Here is a 22,359-nt window from a genome sequence, read left to right as displayed (position 1 = left end):
CTTGAAATTGACCTTCACAAGACAAAAACGCGATACAGAAATCACAAATTCCTTATGGAAAAATAAAATTCACAAAAAAAATATCACATAAAATTGTGGACATTTAAGTTGGACAGATGCGAGGGTAGCGTCTCTCAACATTTCGCTTTTCCTCGCAGATAAATGGTTGATTGAACAATGTGTGTAGGTGTGCAAAAATGACTATTTGATTCATACAAGGGATGTTGAGTAAAAATGGTGCACCTCTTGCAGGTATTCAAACTCAGAATTTTGATTAAGGAGCCATCGGCTTTTCTCAGAAAGACTGAAACAAAACCATTGGCATCTTTGTGATAGTTGGTGTTTATTGTGACCTAAAGATGCCACTTTTTCTTTGCTAGTTGAAAAAATATTAACAAGCCGACAACTCGGTCAACAGAACGGTCAAATTGCATTATCACCTGCGAAAATGCATTTCTTATATACATGTAACAAACAATTGCAATATATGATAAATGTTACTTATATAGTGGGTTACCTAGAAAGGCATGGATCTACCACAAGACCATATTAACATAAACTATCAAGGCAGTAAGAAAACGGCTTTATTGAAAACTTTAATTGAACTCTTTCCACCCCCCTTTCTTTTTCTCTCTCTATCTCTCTTTCTGCCCTCTCCATCTCTCCACCCTCTGCCCCCCCCCCCCCCTCTCTCCTGTCATCTAAAGTGAAAACAAAAGACTAGAAATGAAACAGAATGACAAAATATTCACACTGAATATATGGAAGCTCATTTATTGCACAGTTGACAGAAGAAAAAATATAGGAAGTTAGAAACAGTAATATGTGCACATGTACGTGGAACAGTGAGCAGAATAATTGAACACTTAATATAAGTGCATTTAACAATCAAAATAAAAATTGATTACAATGTTGGTTGTAGACAACACAAGGCCATGTGTGCTCAAAATGTAGTTACAGATGCAGGATGATTTTCGGGGGGGGGGGGGGGGGGGGAGTTTGATATCAAAAATATCTAAAAATTAATTAATTGTAAACAACATGTACAAGAATAGACATTGGATGTCATAATATCAGCCACATGACAGTAAATAAAACAATAACCAACTCGACTAAAAAGAATAAATCATTAAATTGTCCAAAGAGGCATAATCATGAAAGCAATTTGACAAACAGAAAGCAAGGTTCCTCATTTAGATTGGTTGCATGCTTTCTAAAATCTATGAATGATATACATTTAACCAAACAACTAAGAGTAGCCAATAAATGATTGTGTCAAAAGCAATATACTCCATTTCCATTAGATATCATTAGAATTGTTTTTTTTATCAAATATACATACATATGCAAAGATATGAACTGCATAGTAGGAAAGAATGAAATTGCATAATTCGACAAACAAAATGTTTTTGTGGGGACCTGCATTATGGAAACTCCATTTACATCTCTTCTGAGTTTCTTCAGTTTCTATTTTTATGACCATTTTCGTAGTCCCCATGAACAATGATAGTAAATACCATATTAATTTGATATACTGGCATTTGGCAAGTTGGGCAAAATGTTCTGGCAGCTACAGTGAACACGAGTCATTTCACAAGCTACTCTCTCAAAACCATGAGGATTCCATTGTGGAATGACTAATGAGTTTTCTCTATCTTCCATTGGTAACATCATAAGGCAGTGTAATAAATATCATCTGTAATGAAAGCAAGAAGTGATTGCATCTCTGCACAGGCACTGGTAGAAGTCTCCCATCAAAAATCGAGTCACTGTCCAAAAGGAACAAAATCATTCTGTATCACTAGTACTGTCATCTTTTGGAACGTGGAATTCGTCATCGTTCCTCTACCATGCTGAAGCTACTGCTCGGAGCACCTTCACTTCTCTCCTTTTCATTGCTCCGAGCATCTTCGCTTTTCTCCAGTACAAAGAGCGCATCATCCAGATGGTAGAAGGGTTGTGTGGCATCCCCCTCGCAGAGGTAAGGCACCCTGGAGAAGCTACGGACTTGGAACCCTGCGGGCTGGAACACCCCCTGGACTAGATGATGGACCTGTTCCTCCCAAGTCTCTCCTTGGACCTCGATCACTTCGGAGGGCCGATTCTGGCCTGAGCCTACAAAATGAAAGAGATGGCATAGAGAGCCGATAAAGCGGTGTTGGAATTCTCCGCAGCTTACCGTGACTAGATAGTTTAAAGCCCCACTGTCCTACTTGTAGCTCCTTGCTCCCTCTATATAGAAAACAATGCCTAATCGGTGACCATTGGTCCCCCATGATCCTCTTTTTCTTATGTTAATTGAGAGCTCAGTTGATAAGATAGCCACCTGTCATTGACCACGCTGTGTGGTCTAACCCTTCTGGCCAAACTAGTGCAGCCAGCCTTTAACGGATGGCTCCGTGGTGTGACAAACATAGATATATCATCGTCTTCATCATAATCATCATTTAGTATTTGTTTTTCCCACACTCTAGGTTTGTGGGTTTTATTTCCTTCATGGCCCTTCTCTGTGCCTTCCGATCTTCAGCATCCATCTTGGCGAGACCAGATACTCTAATATCTCTCATATGGCAGCCTTTATTACTACTCCTTATGTAAAAGTCCAAACATTCTTTGACTGGAGACACATTCACACATTGTAAATCAAAAGAAACAAGAATCCTACCTTGAAATGAAAAATTAATGCATCTTTGTTTGACCCGAGAGTTTGCAGTTTACAGAAAAAGATAAAGGTAAAACGTATCAAGATTATTCAACTTTAATCTACTTTGGGCCATGATTCTCTGAGATGTGTCATAAAACTAATTGTTGCTACAACTGTTTAACTTATGACAGAAAAACTGCTCATACTTCACATGTTTGTTTTTTCTCCAACATTCTGATTGTTAAAGATACTATGTCCCTTTTGCAGCCAACATCAAATTCTGTAGAACTTTGCAGGAATAACGAATATGTCACGTATGTCCTATCTGTGAAATTTAAATGTTAACAGTGTCCTAGTATTCAAATTATGCAAGGAAACCTGTTTACTTGCTAGACTTCACTATCAGACACTATTGAGTGACTGACTGACTTTCTTTCTTTGTTGGAAATAACATACATACAATGAGCTGTAAAGGGTACATGAGCATTTGTCTACATCAGTAACCCACTTCTTGTAATGGCCAAAATTAAACTAATCGATTCTTTGCCCAGCATAAAACGTACAACCATTCGGTACAATGGTCTGAAATGCAGACTATTACTTTTAGGCTCTATAGCTCTTAAGTCGATTCGAAAACTAATAGTTGTTATTTTCCCACTTAAAGACATTTTCAAGCCCCCCTTCTTTTTAGGGATGTTCTAAATTAGTATTATCCTTTAAATGCTGTCGGAATTTAACCTTATCATTTTTTTGGCCTGCAAATGGGACATAGTACCTTTAAAGCATACCAACTTTGATTTTAATCTTTTGTTAGTATATGAACAAAAGGCCCGTCAATGATTGCACTACCAAGAATACTTACCATACTCTACAAACTGCTTAAAGGGTAATACCACTGCCATGACGACCACACCCGATGGCGATAGGGACTCTCTGATATCCCGGAGGAGTACCAGGGGCTGGTCACATCGGTCTAGTAGGTTCAGACAACAAACCATGTCATAGGCATGTCCAGTTTTCTCCTGACTCCACCCATCAATGGGAAGTATTCTGAATGGTAAAACAGACGAAGAAAAAGCTATGACATGTACCAGTATGTGACATTTCATAAGCAACCTGGGGAGTGTTTCACAAAGACTAAGATCGACTTTAAGTTGGACTTAACTATGGCATGCTGTTTATGCTTCTGGTTACTCTCACCATTATGATCTGTAGATTTTTTCCTTCAGTAATGAACTATCAACAAATTTAAATTCTGTAGATTTGTGACCATGATTTGTACATCTCTTGAGAGACCAATGCCAGTAAATGGTGAGAGAAAACAGTGGCACGAACGGCCTGCCATAGTTAAGTCCAACTTAAAGTCGATCTTAGTCTTTGTGAAACACTCCCCTTGGGCCCTGTTTCATGAATCTTGTTATCACTAACTGTTGAAATCTACTGAAATCCCTGCATTTTATTGGCCAAGAGCAGATTTTTCATAGATCTGTTGCACTTGTTATCGATAACAATTCTTGTGAAACAGGGCCCTGTGAAGCTACAAATGTTTTGTTGTTACTTTGCCCACATATTTTGGAGGAAAACAAAAATGTCATATTTTAGCCCAATGAATGATTTGAACCGAGGTCAAAGATCATGAGACTTACTGAGAAAGACAAAGACTCATCCTAAACTCTTTGGATACATGTTTTGCCCTGATTCAAATTGATACTAAATTAGATGGATCTTCGACTGAGCCCAGTCGAAAATGATGTCTCCGCTGTAGAGCGATTTTACAAATCAAAACATAAGCAATTTTTAAAATTCAAGTCTGATTGTAATCCATTAACAGGTTCTGAGATTACAAGCTATTTGTCATATACATGTATGAACCTTTGATCTTTGACCTCATGACCGGGAAAATCTAATCAGTTTATTGGCTCTGCAAGATAGATACATGACCCAAGTTTTGGCGGGAATCCATCGATCGGTTCTCGAGATAACGCGATCACGATCACGGGACATACAGACATAATACCCTTAGCCCAATTTGTACATGAGACTATATTAAATTTTGATAGTCTGGCAAGCTAAAATATACACACCATACATAAGGAATCTAGTCAAGTTCATGTTCATGTAACATTCTCAAACAGCGTGTACAGAATCCTTACTTACACAATAAGTTTATTCTAGAAACGGTAGCTCATGGTATTCTGAAAATAATCTAACTGAAACGCAAATTGGCAGCGCATTAGACTGAATTAACAGTCACACTTACTTATAGCCTCGTTGGGACAGCCTCCATTGCATAGTCCATGAAGCTTCGGTGGTATAAACCTCCTGAAACATAAAGTCTACCTCTTTAGTTACCTCCCCATCACCCGCTCCGAGGTCAATGACCCTTTCAGCCTTCCAGTCAGCTGTCACTCCCAGGAGGCGTTGGATTTGGTCTCTTGAGAAGACAAACATGGACCCCCTCTTCAGGAATCTAAATCAATGTGACATAAAAACTAAGATTTAAATCAGATTAAAAAAAAACTAGATGGAATTCGACTGCGCGCAGTCGAAAATGATGCCTCCGTCATAGAGCAATTTTACAAACCAAAACGGAAGAAATTTTTCAAATTCAAGTTCAATTGTAATCCATTAACAGGTTCTCAGAATATCGTGATTACAAACAATTTCTCATATACATATATGACCCTTTGAACTTTGACCTCATGATCCTAATATCTACTCAGCTCATTGGCTCTGCAAGATATCCAGAGTTAAATAGTAATCCATCTGTCAGTTCTAATGAGAATGCGTTCACAAGCTATTTTTGCATACATAATGAGCCCATGACCTTGGACCTTATGAACCAAGAATCTACACAGTTCATTGGCTCTGCAAGATACATAAATGATCTAAGTTTGGCAGGAATCCATCAATCTGTTCTAATAATAACGCGATCACAAGCTGTTTTTGCATACATAATGGGCGCTGTGACCTTTGACCTTTGACCTCGTTACCCAAAATCTAATAAGTTCATCGGCTCTGCAAGTAACATACATGACCTAAGTTTGGCAGGAATCCATCAATCGGTTCTTGAGATAACGCGATCACAAGCTGTTTTTGCATACATAATGAGCCCTGTGACCTTTGACTTTTGACCTCGTGACCCCAAAATCTAATCAGTTCATTGGTTCTGCAAGATACATACATGACCAAAGTTTGGCAGGAATCCATCTATCGGTTCTTCAGATAACGCGATCACGAGCCGTTTTGCATACATAATGAGCCCTGTGACCTTTGACCTTTGACCTCGTGACGCCAAAATCTAATCAGTTCATCGACTCTACAAGATACATACATGACCAAAGTTTGGCAGGAATCCATCAATCGGTTCTTCAGATAACGCGATCACGAGCTGTTTTTGCATACATAATGAGCCCTGTGACCTTTGACCTTTGACCTCGTGACCCCAAAATCTAATCAGTTCATCGACTTTGCTAGATACATAAATGACCAAAGTTTGGTAGGAATCCATTGATCCGTTCTTCAGATAACGTGATCACGAGAACGGGACGTACGTACAGACGTACGTACAGACGTACGGACGGACGGACGGACGGACGGACAACCCGAAAACATAATGCCTCCGGCTACTTCGTAACGGAGGCATAAAAAAATGGTGCTGGGCAGGATCATAATCACGTCGACCAGCTGGCAGAAGGGCGTTAGCGCACGAGTGACTCGAACACTACTTTTCGCATTATTATCATTTAAAGAATTGTTTTATATTTAAACTGCTTTCCATCCCAAAAAATGGTTTACAACTTAAAAGACTAATAGAAATGTTATAGTAGAACACAGCCACAATTTTTTTTCGGAAATAAGTCAGTTTTATAAAAGTTTGAGGCAATTTAGTGCTAACTCCCTTCTGCTTAGCGCTTCATTTTTTACCTAAAATTAGAGCTAACGCCCTTCTGCCAGCCAGGCGACGTTAATGAAAAATGAGAAACGTTGCGTTGCAAGTATGCAATCATCTCAATGATTGACATTTGATTCACTACTTTATCCTTAACTCGGAAACTAAGGGTAGCTTTTCATGATTCATGGTTTTTTAGTCCACAAATCTATTTCACTCGACGTTTTTTGTCTGGATGTATCTCTCCTTCTTCTTCTGCTAGTCTCCCCCTCTCTCTCTGTCTCTCTATCTTGCTCTCTCTCTCTCTCTCTGTCTGTGTGTTTGTCTCTCTTTTCCTTTTCTCTATCTCTGTATATATATATATATCTCTATTTCTCTCCCACCCATTAACTGAGGTAGTTGACATGAAAATAGAAAAAACAGCTTTGGCTATTAAAGTTGTGTCACATCAGAGTCAGCAACCATATCATCCAGACTCCCCATAGCAATTGTCCAAACATTGCTCTCTCTCTCTCTAGTTCTACTCCTCCCCCTCTGTCTCTGTCTCTCCTCCCCTCTGTCTCTCTCTCCCTCTTTCTCTCTCTCTCTCTTTCTCTCTCTCTCTCCTCTTTTTCTCTCTCTCTCTCTTTCTCACACACACAAACACACATACACACACACACACACTCTCTCTCTCTCTCTCTCTCTCTCTCTCTCCCTCTCTCCCCTCTCTATCTCCCTCTCACCTTTTCTCCCTCTCCGAGCTCTCTCTCCCTCTTTTCCTTTCTCATTTCGTTATCTCTCCAATCTCTGTGTACTTTTTGCCTCTCTCTCTCTCTCTCTCTCTTACCCATTAACTGAGGTAGTTGACATGAAGAAAGCAAGAGCAGCCTTGGCTAAGGAATGCCACATCTGGGTCATCAACCAACCAGACTTCTCATAACAACCATCCAAAAAAAGCTCTGTTCTCCGGTCTATACTGCTCTGTACAAACTTGGAAGAAAGCCATTCAGGGAGCTTGGTAACATCACATCTGTACCACTACAAAGGAAGGACAAAGATGAAAACAGTGATACTGAAAATGATGAGCATGATCGTACATACATTAATCTAGACCCTATTTGCCCAAGATTGTAAATCTCAATTATTATATGTTCATTTCCTTATTTGTTGTAGATCCCATGGAGAAAAAAAAATCAGAGACATAATTTTGATTTTGATTTTCCTTTAGTCTTGAATCTTTAAAAAAGAAATCTACATTGTCAAAAATAATATCCAATATTGTCATATTCCTTTAAAAATCATGCAAACTAGGAAGAAATCTTTATTTTCAGCAAGAAATTTGTAATAAAGTTTTAAACATAGGGTCTAATACTTTTTGTTTTTCACCGTTTGCTTTTAGTTTGACTAATTTTGGTTATTTTTCACAAGCATCTAGCGCCCCCAAGCCCCCCCCCCCCCCCCCCCAAGTACGCCGTGCCCCAAATCATTCAACTCCAATCTTTCAGTATCATAAAATCATGGAAGAAGATAGCGTGCACTCCAGCAAAGCATAGAGAGAGTCAATCTTAATGCATATTGACCTTTAGCACTTCACTACATGTGCATTGAATACATGAATAGTCAATACACTCATAACACACACAATCATGCCGATGCGGCTGATCGGCAAGTTTGACAGTAGACTCACGTCACAACTTCAATTTTTTAATTATTCTTTGTAGTCTAGAGCCCGGAGGTCTCTAAGTTACATCGGAAAGTTGATTTTTTTTTTATTTTACTGCTATTTAGTCTAGATAGGTGTCATCAATCGTCACTTAAGTACTGATTTTTAGTGAAATCAGTTGAGTTTTGTACAGTGGTGTTTGAAATATTGAGAATCAATAGACAATGGCACAGCTTTTAATACACAGCCAGTTATGCAGCTATGCCTATGTGTGATAACGTGCACCTTACTCATAATTCAATATGTGGGACCTAAAACAGAAAACGGCGGTCTAACATGATGAAAAAGCCAAGGTTAGATCTAGTCTAGACAGTTTTTGAATTCTTACCTTCTCAACGTCGTAATATTTTCTCAAATTGTATCTCTTGAATCTTTCATCCGTATTATGCTCATGCACTGCACGAAGTAATGGGTTGCGAATTCGAGGTGTAGCCATTTTACACACAATTGTATTCCAGTTCCTTTAAATGTTGTTGCTGTTTTGGTTTTATTGGCGTGTCTGATTCTATCGGCCGCGCCGAGCTCTGCGATGTAGCCTCGTGTGAGGCGAGGATGTTCAATAATTTATCTTAAAATATATTTTTTGCACTAATAAATTCATTTTGAATAAACTATGTCGGAAAATTATTCAAATAATATTTATAATGAATGTTTATTCTGATTTTTGAATTAATGTGATTATTTGAATTAAACAAAAGAGTAGCGTAAACATATTTAGACTTGATTGAGGCTATATTCGGACTGACGAATAAGAGGGGGGACCATCGAAATCCAAGTAAGTGAGGACTCGGAGGAGGCCTGGGATGAAGAAGGAGGAGATGAGAAGGAGGAGGAGGAGGAAGAGGAGGAGAAGGAGAAGAATGGCGAAGAAGAAGGAGGAGGAGGAGGAGGAGGAGGAGGAGGAGGAGGAGGAGGAGGAGGAGCGAGGAGGAGGAGGAGAAGGAGAAGAATGGCGAAGAAGAAGGAGGAGAAGAAGAAGGAGGGGGAGGAAGATGAGGAGAAGAATGAGAAGAAGACTTAGGCTGTCCTTGATTTTGTGCCCGATTTTGTGCCCGATTTACCCCCCACAATTTCAATGTCACTGTATAGTAGGCCTATAAATCTATTTGTTATGAATATATTTCATATGTTTTATTATCAATTCAATTCGCAAATCTAATCGTGTATGAGCATCATATTCAATAGAAATTTATCTGATATACAAACAATCAAAATCGTATAAACAGAAACTCAGATACACTATACAGGGAGCGATTTTAATTAACATATTATTGAAGGTCCCAGGGGTCTCAGTCAGGCGTGGATTTAGGAATTTCAGAAAGTGGGGGGGGGGGGGGGGGGGGGGTCGGGATCGGGGCACAATGAAAGACGGATAGAAGCGACGCTTCAGCGGGGTGTCTGAGGGGATGTGACCTCCTCCCGGGAGGTGATTACAATGCAAAGAAGTTCTTGATTTTGAAGAAAGTGATGTATTAATGCAGCATATGCATGCATTTAGGGGTAAGGGTGGAAGATATCTTGGAGTTATTGAGTCCTTTGAAAATCATAAGTTTTGCAAGAAAAAAAGCCTACCACGGGCAACGGGACACAGAGTTTGGTCTTACACAGTGTAATACTTGAGCTTCATGATAAAGGAAGTCAAAAATATTGAGGGGGGGGCTTTGATATTGTGTCCTCCATCCTTAAAAAATTCCGGGGGGGGGGATGCCCCCTGCCTCCCTTTGATTGACGCCCATGCCTGTGACTGGGTCAAGGGTTTCGTATCAACTGACTCGGAAAAAAGACAAGGCACACCAATTGCGTCGGCAGCTGGACTCAAATTTATTAAATAATGAATATACAATGATTACACAGAAAGCCTTTGTTTTTGCAACACAATGGCGTCATAAGTTATACAAGCATACCAACCCATCAAAATGGATCTAAATATATAAATAGCATGCAATATTGAAAATACACGTAGAACCAGATAATAAGGGTGGCAGATCTGTTTTTGTATGTCCTTAAAAAGAAACATACCGTCAAAACGGGCGAGAGCTGATTAATATCGCTACATAATTATATTTAAGTTGGCAGTGATCAGTGAGTCCAAGTTCCAAAGGAATACAATAGTTTTAAAACGTAAATATAAAAAACACCCAGATGTTTTTTTCTCTCTTCAATTCTGCGGTGTTTATGGCAGTTGCCCCAATACTTTTGGAATGAATTTTGCATTCTGCGTTTGCCCTTAAGCAGTGCGTCCCCCCCCCCCCCCATCCTGGGTAACACACTCGATCGGCTCGATGTGATGTAAATGTCACTCTATCCCAAAAGAGTGAATAAGTAATCATGCTTCAACGACGAAATAGTAATGCGCCCGCGCAAAACATAGTAATGAATAAATCATCCATAGCATGTGATCAAATTAGATACTACGAAACACATGAAAAACCCTTGAATTCTATAACTTAATAGGTTTATTTTCATACACATCTCTCGCTCTCCCCGTTCAAAATGTTTAAAATAAGAGAACCAGGGACCCGTTTCACAAAGTCTTTTTTCAATGACAAATGACAAATATCAGGGATAAAATCTGCTGATAACCAATCAGAAGCATGGGTTTCAGTAGCTTATAACAACAACTGGCATTTGTCACTGATGACTAGTTTCGTGAAACACCCCCTGTTTTCACTCTGCATTCAATTTTATGTTCATTTCAAGGTGAGGAGTTAAAAATCTCATAACTGCATAATAATATAGGTGACAAATTTCAGGCCGGGGTGGTAGATCCCAGAAAGTCACCCCGATAGGCCATATTTTTTTCATTTTTGTTTTCATTAAGTGGATTCAAAATTGTATGATCCCGCCTGCTGACTAATGCAACAGGGAAATGTTTACAATAATTATGTAAAAGCACTTATTTCCCAAAATATTATCACTTATCTTTTTGTTTTTCTCTCCCTCTTTCTCTCACTATCTCCCCCCTCTCTCTCTCTCTCTCTCTCTCCTTCTCTCTCTCTCTCTCTCTCTCTCTCTCTCCAAAGAGGGGTCGCATCCATTTCCAAGCATATCACTGGATCCGCCTGCACTATCTATCGATGCTTTTTGACCAGTCGTTTCCAAAGTGGAACTGGTCGGTCTACTAATTGTGTCTTGATGGTGACGAGGTGACTGAGGACGGAGGGGAGATCGGGTCTTGACTCCGGATTCCTCTTCATACATTTGATGGCCAGTGATGTTAGGTCTTTTAGGAGTGGAGATCCTTCTGTTATGAGGCGACAGAAAACGAGAAAGAAAGACGCATACATTTATTTGATATAAAGAAGGGGGAATAAGGATATGAAAAGAGAAATAGATAGATAGAAATATATATATATTTATATATATATTTATATATATTTATATATATTTACATATGAATAGTAAATTGAGGGACAGATAGATAAATAAATAGATATATAGATACATAGTTTGATTGATATATTGAAAGATAGATAGATATAGATATTAGATAGATAGATAGATAGAGTGACATAAAGAGAGATATAAACCTATAGAAAGAGGGTCAGATAGATATATAAAGTTTGCTACATTGGGTGTTAACCAGGAGGATAAGGAGGGCACGTGCCCCCTATTCCCCCTGAATTCGCCACTGAGGTGAATTTCGAATACACATCAAAGAGGGAAAGGATTATAACTTGAAACTTAGCCGTATGGAATAATAATTATGTAGCAAAGCGCAGTCAAAAAGCAGAGCGATTACAAACTTTACCTTCCACAACTTGTGTGATGTCTTCGAGGATTTTGCCAACTGAGAAAACATCCGATGAAATCGACGTCGACTGTCCATGCAGTATGACCTCGGGAGCGACGTAATCGCCCTCCTCTCCGTGGATGTACGCTACTTTCAATGCCTCTGGAAGCTCCGTCATCCGCAACGGTGACGAGATTGTGCTGACCATGCCGAAGTCGATGATGACGGCGTGGTATCGGTGACCTCTTTTCTCGAGAAGTACATTATCAGTCTTGAGATCATTGTGCAGGAGCCCGTGGTCGTGGATCTCCATCAGCCCTCTAACGACGTCCTCTGCAATGTCGAGTCCGTTTGCCACCGACAACGGCGGAGGCTCGAGAAGAGGGAAGGCGATTCCCGACTTGCGATTGCCAACGAATTCCTGCGCTAAGCAGAGATCCTTGTCGATATCGAGCGTGCCTAAAAACCTTGGAAAGAAAGGGCTGTCGGAAAGCAGTTGGTGAACGAGTGCCTCTTTCTTTACCCTGGCTCTGGTCGCGTCGTGGGCTTTATCGACCATTTCGTTCGACGACTGATGATTGTCTGATCTGCAGGATTGTTTGATAGCCAAGGGTGTCTTTGACTGAACGTGTCGGGCCAGGAGAACCCGTCCATAGGTACCCCGACCAATTTCCTGTAGATCGTTGATGTTCTAAACAAAAGAACAAAAAAGATATATAGATGATTACTATTCTTTGTATGATGCAAGTGTTTAATAGCGGTATTTTTGGATATGTTTATACACTGATGATATATTTTATTATGTTCCCACTTCTCTGTTTTATCTCCAGCACAAACCATCAGAACTTTACATCTTGCATTCTTTACCTCTGCTTTTTTACCTCTGGCACGTTTACCACTGGCATTTCTACCTCTGCTTTTTTACCTCTGACATGTTTACCTCTGCCATTTTTACCTCTGCCATTGTTACCTCTGCCATTGTTACCTCTGCTTTTTTTTACCTCTGCCATGTTTACCTCTGCCATGTTCACCTCTGCCCTTTTTACCTCTGCCATTTTTACCTCTGCAATTTCTACCACTGGCATTGTTTTCCTGCGACCGAACCAAACCGAAATATCGCCCCCCCCCCCTCACTTCAGTTGGCTACGCAACAAATTAACGGGTATAAAGAACACGTCTTGGAAAAGGGGCGAGGTTTTGATGTAATGTTGCTAATACATGATTTTATCAAAAAATTGATATTAAACCTACCTTTACGCGTTTGCATTTGACAAAGGTTCTAACATCTTTCATCGTTAGATTTTGACATTCGACCTTTGATGACAGCATCTCGATCACCGTTTTATCGAGCAAGTGTTGTCTGTTTGAGTAACAGCTGTAAGAAAAGAAAAACAACAGAACTTTTGACATAGTTCTCCGGTGCAAATTGTTAAAAATCATAGTTTAATACGAATGTAATGACCACGCATTAACCGACGAACTGAGTGCTTTATAAAAAAAATGATTAATTTATCCATCTCTGAGTCAGCGTTATTTTTTATTTTGTGACTAAATTAAAGACAATGATTTACCATATTTTGAAGCGTTGCTCTTTCCTTTGTTGCCCAACTCTTGTCTTCCCATTACGTCACGGTTTATGGAAATACCTTTCACAACTTAAGGATGTGGTTTGACGAGGCATTTTCCATTGCCCTAAAATTAATCTTGAATTATAACCTGAGGCGGTTTCAGTATTTGGATATTGAGGTAGGCGCCTATACATGTATATTGCTCTATAGGGGTATTCCAAAATAGAGGGGTACAAGCCATCTAAACACCCCCTCCTCCCCCCCCCCCCACACATCATGCCCCTGTTGGTCCATTATTGGTATTTGCATCGAGTATATAAGAGAGTAATAGAGTGGTGAAGTGTGACGTCATCAAAAATCTCAATTTTTTTTCTTCATTTTCCGAAAGAGCATCAAAAATGATGTCGAAATGTCGAAAACCAATTGAATATGTTCAGTATTCGCTGAGATATGACCATCTGAATAAATATATTTCCTATAGGAACTCAGTGTTATTTGCTCTGGTTCGTAATTTTTTTTATGACGTCACACTTCACCACTCTATTCCAAAAATAGTATTCCAAAAATAAAGGGGTACGAGCCATCTAAACACTCCCTCCTCCCCCCCCCCCCCACATCATGCCCCTGTAGGTCCATCATTGGTATTTGAATCGAATATAAGAGAGTAATACTTACGAGTCTGGCTCGAACACATCATTTTCGCCATTACAGTCATCCTGTGTCCAAAAAAGAAAATATAGAAAAACGATTGATAATCGACATCGCACGTTATAATTCTTTAATAACTTTTTTTCACTTTTCCAATATTTATAACACAGCATCGAAGGATAAACTTAGTGAATTATAATTTCATTGTATTTCATTTTAGTAAATCTTTTTTTCTATCTTTCTTAAGTTTCTTTATCAACTCTGTCTGTATATCCTGTACGTTTATCCATAATCATGCAAGCATTGTTCGCTCAGAGACCGAGCTGTGTCAAAATATCATTCCTGCCACAGTAAATGATATGATTCAATTCGAACAAGCCATGAAGGATATCCCCATTGTGATTATTAGTAGTAGAGGCTTTCCAGTAATTCATATATAAAGACTGGTAGAATGAACCATGCTGCATTAGGCTATACATGTATATAGACTGGAAACGTAGAGATATGCCATCGATATTTAGGCTTATTATAGCCCCTCTCCCCCCCCCCCCCAAAAAAAAAAGCAAGATATTTAATTTAAGAAACAATGAAGACATAAAGCGAAAACCAAAACAATTATATGGTTGTGGCAGGATGTTTTCTTTTACCAAGTCTAAACCCCATCCTCGACCATGCCTATGATATTTTACAGTATCTATTCATTGGCGAAATCAGTAACAATAGCGTCTGCTCGTAACAATAATAAAAACACAATGATAGATTAGTATAGACCCTATAGGTAAAAGCATCACGATTTCATTTTTGTAAATACAAAAATCAAGTCATTATGATATAAACCTCTCTCTATTTCCTTCTTACTCACTCTCTCTCTCTCTCTCTCTCTCTTTCTCTCCCTTATACTTTTCCTTTAACATTATATATGTTTATCGCAACCCCGTGTACTTTCGTTTTGTATTTCTGTTAATGGGATTTTTACCGGATGTTTTTATGACAGGTCTATACCACATCCTTTTTTTCTTTCTGTTAATTGATTCGCAACGCTAAACAAATAATGTCATTTAAAAAAACTATTTCAAGCAAGGTCTACAAAAATAAAATTGCATAATGATCGTATAATTACATATCATTCATCTATAAGTTCGAAATCATACCAAACTAAACACAAAATCCATCGTTTGCAAGCATTCATTTTACATGGCATCGGTGTATCCCACCTAAGACGGAATCGGCGCAAAAATAATGTCTATTTATAAAAGAATCGTCCGTTCTAGATCTTAAGATTCTACAAATGTTGGCGTTTGTACAATTTGGTTTCAGGCCTAGCCATTCTACAATCACACATAGGAGCATCACTATCCTGGCTGTGTAGTAAAAGCTACAAAAATATAATTGCATAATGATCGTAAAATTATATATCATTCATCTATAAGTCTGAAATCATACCAAACTAAACACAAAATCCATCGTTTGCAAGCATTTATTTTACATGGCATTGGTGTATCCCCCCAAGACGGAACCGGCGCAATTATCTTCTTTTTGCAAGGCCATGAAGAAAAAAATATTATGCCAAAATGGGATGCATTTTCTTTTAATTTGTTTCCACAAAAAAATGTTTAATACTTTAATAGAATTTTAATTTATCCTTGAAGCGGATTCATGTAATGACGAAAGGTCCTATGGCACATCCGCAAATAAAAACGGTACAGACATCTACAGACATGTACTAGCGAGTTTGTCTTTATTTTGAAATAATGTGCTCTTGAAATTTTCATCTAGTATTGCATTATCTTGCAAAGAGTGGAAAAGGGCAACAATGATTCCCATTCATAAAATTATCGTCCGTTCTCGATCTTTTCTTGTGTGTTGAAAAATTCTACAGCTTGTTGTTCAACGACAGGCTTTAGCATATACTTGCATAATTTTTTGGGGGGCGTCTGCACAAATTGGTTTCAGGCCGCGCCATTCTACCATCACTACACTGTCTCTTGAAGGTGAAGAATGGTTGGCTTCAGGCAATGGAAAAGAATGAATATATGGGTACAATATTCGTTGACATTGAAAAAAGGCTTTCGGCACGGTAAATTGCGATATTTTTTATTACGAAACTTAATAAATATAGGAATTACGGGTATTCCTTACGCATGGTTGAAAAGTTATATGACAGAGATCAGAGAGTATGTCGGACTCTTGTAAATTTCGAGCTTTCATTCGAATCTGTTAAACATATTGTGGAGTCCCACATGCCGATGACACGGTCCTGTATTTTTCTCACCTTTCAATACATAAGATTGAACTTGCACTTAATCGAGACTTGAAATAGTTTATAACTCGTCGTGTCAACTTTGAGCTAAGTGATAATTGTCAGAAATCTGTATGTATGATTTTAAAGCAAAATGTATTAATAGTTTTGTTACATAATACTCCTTTAAATCGATATTACGGAATGTTAAGTACCTTGGTCTGATATGCGATGAACATTTAAATTGGACGTTGCGTATTGAAACTATTTTTTAAAAAGATTGAGAGTATGGTAGGTTTCCTTGGAAGATTAAGACGTTCGCTATAAGTGAGTCTGTTTTGAAATTAATTTACAAATGACTGATTCTTCCTCAATTTGATTATGGTATTATAATTAAGAATAAAACCTGAATCCCTTGTTTTGGTTTTTGAGTTACATAACGCATTAGACTGACAATTCTTAGAAGAAGAAAAAAAACGGCGTGGACACTCCTTTGTGTTTACATATACAAATATTGAATGAGTTAACCACCGCCTATATATTAACAATATGAACTTGAGTCTGTAACTCACCCTTAACCTTCCGTTTCGGAAATAAATTTCGGTTACCAAAGCCGCAGAATCCTTGAATAGGTCATTCAATTATATATACATATATGCTAAGGCGTTTAATGCTCGACTGCTCGTCCTATTGATGTTAAATCTTTTACCAATGTCAATACATTTTTAATTCAAAAATGTCTGCCCGATACAACCATACGCATTAGCATAGCTGAAATAATACAACCCTGAGATTGAACAGATTCATAATGCACATTCCTTACACTATGAATATGACGGACGAAGAAAGAGGACAACATATACAGTTCCTCAGGTAGACAAAGGAACATCCCTTCACTTCTATTATGTAAAAATGTGTAGAACAGGTGAATATGCATGTGACACCCGTTCTACACATTTTTACATAATAGCAGTGAAGGGATGTTCCTTTGTCTACCTGAACTGTATATTTTGTTATTATTATATAACCATCCGCCCCCCCCCCCCACCCCCACCACACACCTCTCTCCTGTTTTCTTCATTGCTTCTTGTCTCCTTTCTTGTTCTTCTTTAGTATCGTTAAATTTGTTGCATTGTATTTTAGTGTTTGTATATTGTGCACTATGTGTTACCTTGAACCACCTGCAAACCAGCGATATACCATGTTATTGCTAAGCAGGGATATCCATCCGTTTGAATTAGTATGTATATATTTCGCGTTATATGTTTCATGTTTTATTTTAAAACGGAATATAAATACTACTTATACTGCAACTGACAGACTGAAGCTGTTCATTTGAATACAATTTCAAATTATTTTGAAACAAGTATGCATGATTTTTTAATATAATACATGTATTGTTGATTAGATGATTTTTTTTGCAGTGTAATGACAATTTCGTCAAAGTTATACAAGTTATGGTTATGGTTATATGGTTAGGTTTGCAGTCGAGTTTGACTTAGGTTTAGTATTAGAATTAGCACGACCGATGTTCATATTAATATTAGAACCAGAAACAAACGTAAAGTTGAGAATTGGACTCGTATTCATGTTGCAAGGAATTGACCGACGAGCAATTTCACCGGAGCATATGTCGTCCGAAAACATTTTGCGATTTTGCCATCCTCCTTTGTTAAAGTATTCTTTTACGTCAATATTAATGATATTATACAATTATTAATTCATACAAACTCAATAATTCACATACCTGATTAATGCCACTGCTATTGCCGATCCCGCATGAGCCGGGCACTTCAATGGAATCACAAGTTGTTCTCAGTTCTGGGAATATCTCCGCGATTTCACTCATAAGGCTTGATGAGCTGCTTGACAACGAGGATGCCTCCATTATTTCCATGTCTACTGAATTCTAAAGTGTTTGAAGAATAACCACGAAAGCAATCCTTATTTATTAAGTTCAGGCACTGTCAAAACAAAATTAAGCGGGGATGTTGAGTGTTATTTATATAGTATTGCTTCATCGGTGCACCCAAATGGAAAGAATAATAATCAAATATTCACTTTCCAAAACATGTGGCAACAGCTCTCCGGGCAAAAATGAAAGGCGGTGGTTTGCAAATCGGAAGCCCCGTGATGTCGACTTTGGCAGCATATTCACTTAGTAATGCGATAAAAGCCAAACGGATTACAATGATATGGTGATGGGTTGATTGGTATATAGAAGAGCGGAAAGCCATTGTCACTTCGCAACCAAATAAATGTTTTCCACATTTTTACGATGTTGTGATGATTGGACACATTTTTGATGACGCTGGAACGATGGTGAAATAGACCATTTCACAATTGTATTCAGATTCTATGCCTGCATGCCTCGACAATAATGGTCACTCTTGACAATTCGAAAGGCAATATGCGGCTGCCCGACATAGCAACAACTTATGTATGCAAACTGCATTCCTACTATTGAAATACAACTATTCCCCGGGTCTTATGGTTATAACAACTGTTACTATAATGACAATGAAAATGCTTGCGAGCATTTTCAAGGGTTTGCCCAACATAGCAACAGCTCAATGAGCTCTGAGGAGAAAGCAGTAGTTCATCACTAGGCTCCTAGAAAAGGACCATTGTAATTGAGCCATTATCATAATGTAACCAAATGTATTTGTGAAGCGCCTTGAGATGAATTATTTCATTCACCTGGTACTACAAATAAATGTATCTCAATTGTCAGACTATTCAAATTGCATGCATTTGTTATTAGGGACTTTTAGATTCTGCCCGACGAGAACGTGGACTGCCCTTTTAAGGCAATGTGACGTCCTTTTAAGGGACTGGCAGTGACGTCACATTGCCTTAAAAGGGCAGTCCACGTTCTCGTCATGCAGAATCTAAAAGTGCCTATTGCTAGGTAGGACAGACATTATGGCTTGTCCGACAATATGGAAATTAATATTCTGACTATTGATATACAATTATTCGTAAGGGGTGAATGAAATAATTCGTATCGAGGCACAAAAGTTTAAATTTGGTTACATTACGAAAATTGCATATTTTAATAAATCTGTGAACTGGTCTATCATCCCTCTATCATAGACCAAGAATTATTTGGGATGAGCTGGCAAGGAATCAGTCTTCTCAGTGAACTGGCCAAATGAATCCCCCTTTTCTGTACACATTATTAAGCGGTGAAAAGGGTAATTTCTAAAGTATTTCGATTGAGGATCCAGGAGGGGAACGTCTAGCCAACTTTGCAGTCCGTATTAATTTTTCCATGCAGAATTTAAAGAACAAGGCAAGATGGATTTTTCAGAATTTGAAGAAAAAAATAACGACAAGACTATGCAAAAGATAGGGAGGGAAAGAGAGAGGATATTAATAAGATGATAAAACTGAGGGGATGTTAACCCCCCCCCCCCTTCCAAATGCCCAGTCCACACATGATGCTCTCTGATACTTACCGTATTTCCATTAGCTGAACCAAACACAAGCCCAGGATTACTTCCTGAAAGATAATCATGTCCGGTAACAACACCTTTAGCTTGGACAAGTCGAAGGGCAAGTGAGATCTCTGTAGCATGCACAGATGCTGGTCCAAGGGCTAGTCGGTCGCGTCTTTTGGCTTGTCTCGCAGCTCGTCGTCTCCTCTGAGGTGACAGGTCAGTGACCTCTTCACAATGGGCAAGCGCTGTGGCATCGTTGGTAGCCCTTGTTGTTTCAGTGTGGCGCTCTTGCACTGGTCCAAGACCAAGTTGCTGATGGTTGCAGATTAGATTAGAAGTAGTGTCCCGTTCGATCTAAATTTTGGATGAGAGGACAATATAATTTTTAATGTATCTACATTTGTTTGTGTAATTCTTTTAATTTCACAATATTTGCCAAACATATTAATTTCATTTATTGTACATTAGAAAAAGGATTACGAATAGAAAACTATTTTCATATTATCCGTCTACTGGAGAAATTTTCAAAGAAGGAACCCAACATTGATGTGCCTATAAACGCTGCTCGTCTTGTTTATTGTAATCCTATGAAAAATAATGATCACGATAAAAATTGTGTTATCCTGCATTTGTTGTTTGGACTGAATTGTATACGGATAGTTAAAATAATACCAACTGTAGGCCTAATGATTTTGAAGAAATTCATTTGCTGAATTAAACAAAATAATCACATTCATGTGGGAGTGGACAGACCCAAGACCCTCTTTTTGTTCAACTGATAAGAATAAGATTTATTCCCTCATCCCAGCATGACTGGACCATGGACCGAACTCGCGCTACGATAGAGTTTTTTGCGGGTTCGGGGAAAGGGGGGGGGGGTGTAATCCTATGCCAGATTTAAACCTTTGTTTGTTTGTTTGTTTATTTTTTCTGTTTTTTCTGACTTATACCTCCACTCGCTTAGATTTTGATCCTTTTTGTGTATACATATTTGTATTTGCTTGCCAACATTTCTTGGAGACCCCTTCTGTTGCCCCCTGCCCCACCCCCTCATCTGTCGGTAATCCTGGATCTGTGTCACTGACTTGACATGTCATTACATAATATTGTTATTCTCATTTTCAAATTGCGCTGGACTTACCCGGCCCTTTCAAAATTCATTTTGCTCACTCAATGAAGTTGCGAAACTGAAAACAATAACAACACGTGGAAGTCTTGGTCAGAAATTCCCCACGTCTGCAATCTACCTTTATACGAATAAAGGTAATTTTTTTGCGAATAGACAGTGGTATTTCCCGACAAACATGTGACGTCATAATAGGAACTTTACACCAATCAGCGGCGGGGTGAAAGGCAGCCCTAGTTTCAGCCATCCATGATTTCGCATGTTCAGTGTAGCTGACGTCATAATACGATATCCTTGCCATCACGCGCGTGCAGCCGATGTAGATGTCATAATGTCTTTTTTGGTTGACATTTATGACTCTTCAATATTCACGGTAAAATCATAGAAAAAAGAAAGAAAAATAGATGTATCCAGATAAAGAGTGCAGCTGAGCTGGAACGTTGTACCCAGTATATTTTAATGCACACAATTCTTTTATTCCTCATATTTAATGTTCGTTGTGCTCGTCCAATATGTCAGTGATTAATTTAGATCCATTCCAATTTTCATTGTGACAGTTCGACAATGTAAATGTGCAGTAAATGCAGTAAGTTTTCGCTAATTCGGTACTTGGGGAGAAAGCGAAGCAAGTTAATTTGATTTTTACGGTTATGATAGGTTTTACCCCTTGGCTAATCAGCGTCCTGACATATTTTACACATTTATTTCAAGGATGATCATGAGCTTATAATCATGGTGTGGTGCATGTAATGTCAAGTTCTTATATCAGCACCAGGAAGGAGGCGAAATTCCGGTGGGTTCGCCATGATAAAACAGACATATATAATACTGTAACATACAAACTACGTAATAATCATAATCTACATAAAATAGCAATAAAAATAGAGAAATAGAGGAAATGGGGGGAGAAGAGAGAGAGAGAGAGAGAGAGAAAGAGAGAGAAAGAGGGGAGGCAAGAAAATAATATGCAACAATGATTTATTGATTTAGTCGACCTAGTGAGATTTGCCCCCCCCCCCCCCCGTCCAAACACTGGACGCAGGCCATACATTTCATTTTATACATTACCACAATATCATGCATTTTACATGATTCTAGACTTACCCTTTCCAAATCCATATCATTTGCTCCTAACATGCTTTATATCAAAGAAATTTGTGAAAACTGGAGAATGCGGAAAAGCCCTGTTTAACCAGGGAGTTCGTTTCAACTCCCTGTTTAAACATTGTCAATCTTATCATAAATACATTTTTCGTCGTTGGTCGGGATCCCGTATCAACAGAACATGCGACGTAACAATGGAAACTTTGAGCCAATCAGCGAGGAGGTCAAAGGCAGCCCTAGTTTATACAACTGACGTC

The 22,359-nt window shown here is 38.6% G+C and overlaps 2 protein-coding genes across 2 annotated transcripts; both read right to left on the bottom strand.

Annotated features, from left to right (window-relative positions):
* Positions 1–750: 750 nt before the first annotated feature.
* Positions 751–8,745, bottom strand: LOC763143 (methyltransferase-like protein 9). Its single transcript, XM_011662435.2, has 5 exons — positions 8,570–8,745; positions 7,366–7,556; positions 4,905–5,114; positions 3,507–3,694; positions 751–2,115 (listed from the first exon to the last, which is right to left on the bottom strand). Exons 1-5 carry the CDS (start codon positions 8,675–8,677, stop codon positions 1,835–1,837), a joined length of 978 nt encoding a protein of 325 aa, XP_011660737.1. The 5' UTR covers positions 8,678–8,745; the 3' UTR covers positions 751–1,834.
* A 1,298-nt stretch (positions 8,746–10,043) lies between these two features.
* Positions 10,044–22,135, bottom strand: LOC577086 (serine/threonine-protein kinase pakC-like). Its single transcript, XM_030976128.1, has 7 exons — positions 22,103–22,135; positions 19,891–20,226; positions 18,177–18,338; positions 14,218–14,258; positions 13,226–13,349; positions 11,993–12,665; positions 10,044–11,485 (listed from the first exon to the last, which is right to left on the bottom strand). The coding sequence occupies exons 1-7, from the start codon at positions 22,133–22,135 to the stop codon at positions 11,313–11,315; spliced, it is 1,542 nt and encodes a 513-aa protein (XP_030831988.1). The 3' UTR covers positions 10,044–11,312.
* Between the last annotated feature and the right edge of the window lie 224 nt (positions 22,136–22,359).

This window comes from Strongylocentrotus purpuratus, unplaced genomic scaffold, assembly GCF_000002235.5.
Source record: "Strongylocentrotus purpuratus isolate Spur 01 unplaced genomic scaffold, Spur_5.0 spur5_scaffold_8, whole genome shotgun sequence".
NCBI classification, from domain to species: Eukaryota; Metazoa; Echinodermata; class Echinoidea; order Camarodonta; family Strongylocentrotidae; genus Strongylocentrotus; species Strongylocentrotus purpuratus.
This window is presented reverse-complemented; position numbering and strand designations above follow the sequence as displayed.

What these genes read in the sequence shown, in the direction of transcription:
- LOC577086 (XM_030976128.1), bottom strand. Translation starts at nt 22,135, where the DNA reads ATGTTAGGAGCAAATGATATGGATTTGGAAAGG. An exon ending in ATGATATGGATTTGGAAAGG is followed by an intron (nt 20,227 to 22,102) that starts GTAAGTCTAGAA and finishes TCCAAAATTTAG; the next exon opens with ATCGAACGGGACACTACTTC. An exon ending in TCAAATGCAAACGCGTAAAG is followed by an intron (nt 12,666 to 13,225) that starts GTAGGTTTAATA and finishes TCTTTTGTTTAG; the next exon opens with AACATCAACGATCTACAGGA.
- LOC763143 (XM_011662435.2), bottom strand. Translation starts at nt 8,677, where the DNA reads ATGGCTACACCTCGAATTCGCAACCCATTACTTCGTGCAGTGCATGAG. An exon ending in TCAACTACCTCAGTTAATGG is followed by an intron (nt 5,115 to 7,365) that starts GTAAGAGAGAGA and finishes ACATTGATTTAG; the next exon opens with ATTCCTGAAGAGGGGGTCCA. An exon ending in CTGTCCCAACGAGGCTATAA is followed by an intron (nt 3,695 to 4,904) that starts GTAAGTGTGACT and finishes TTTACCATTCAG; the next exon opens with AATACTTCCCATTGATGGGT.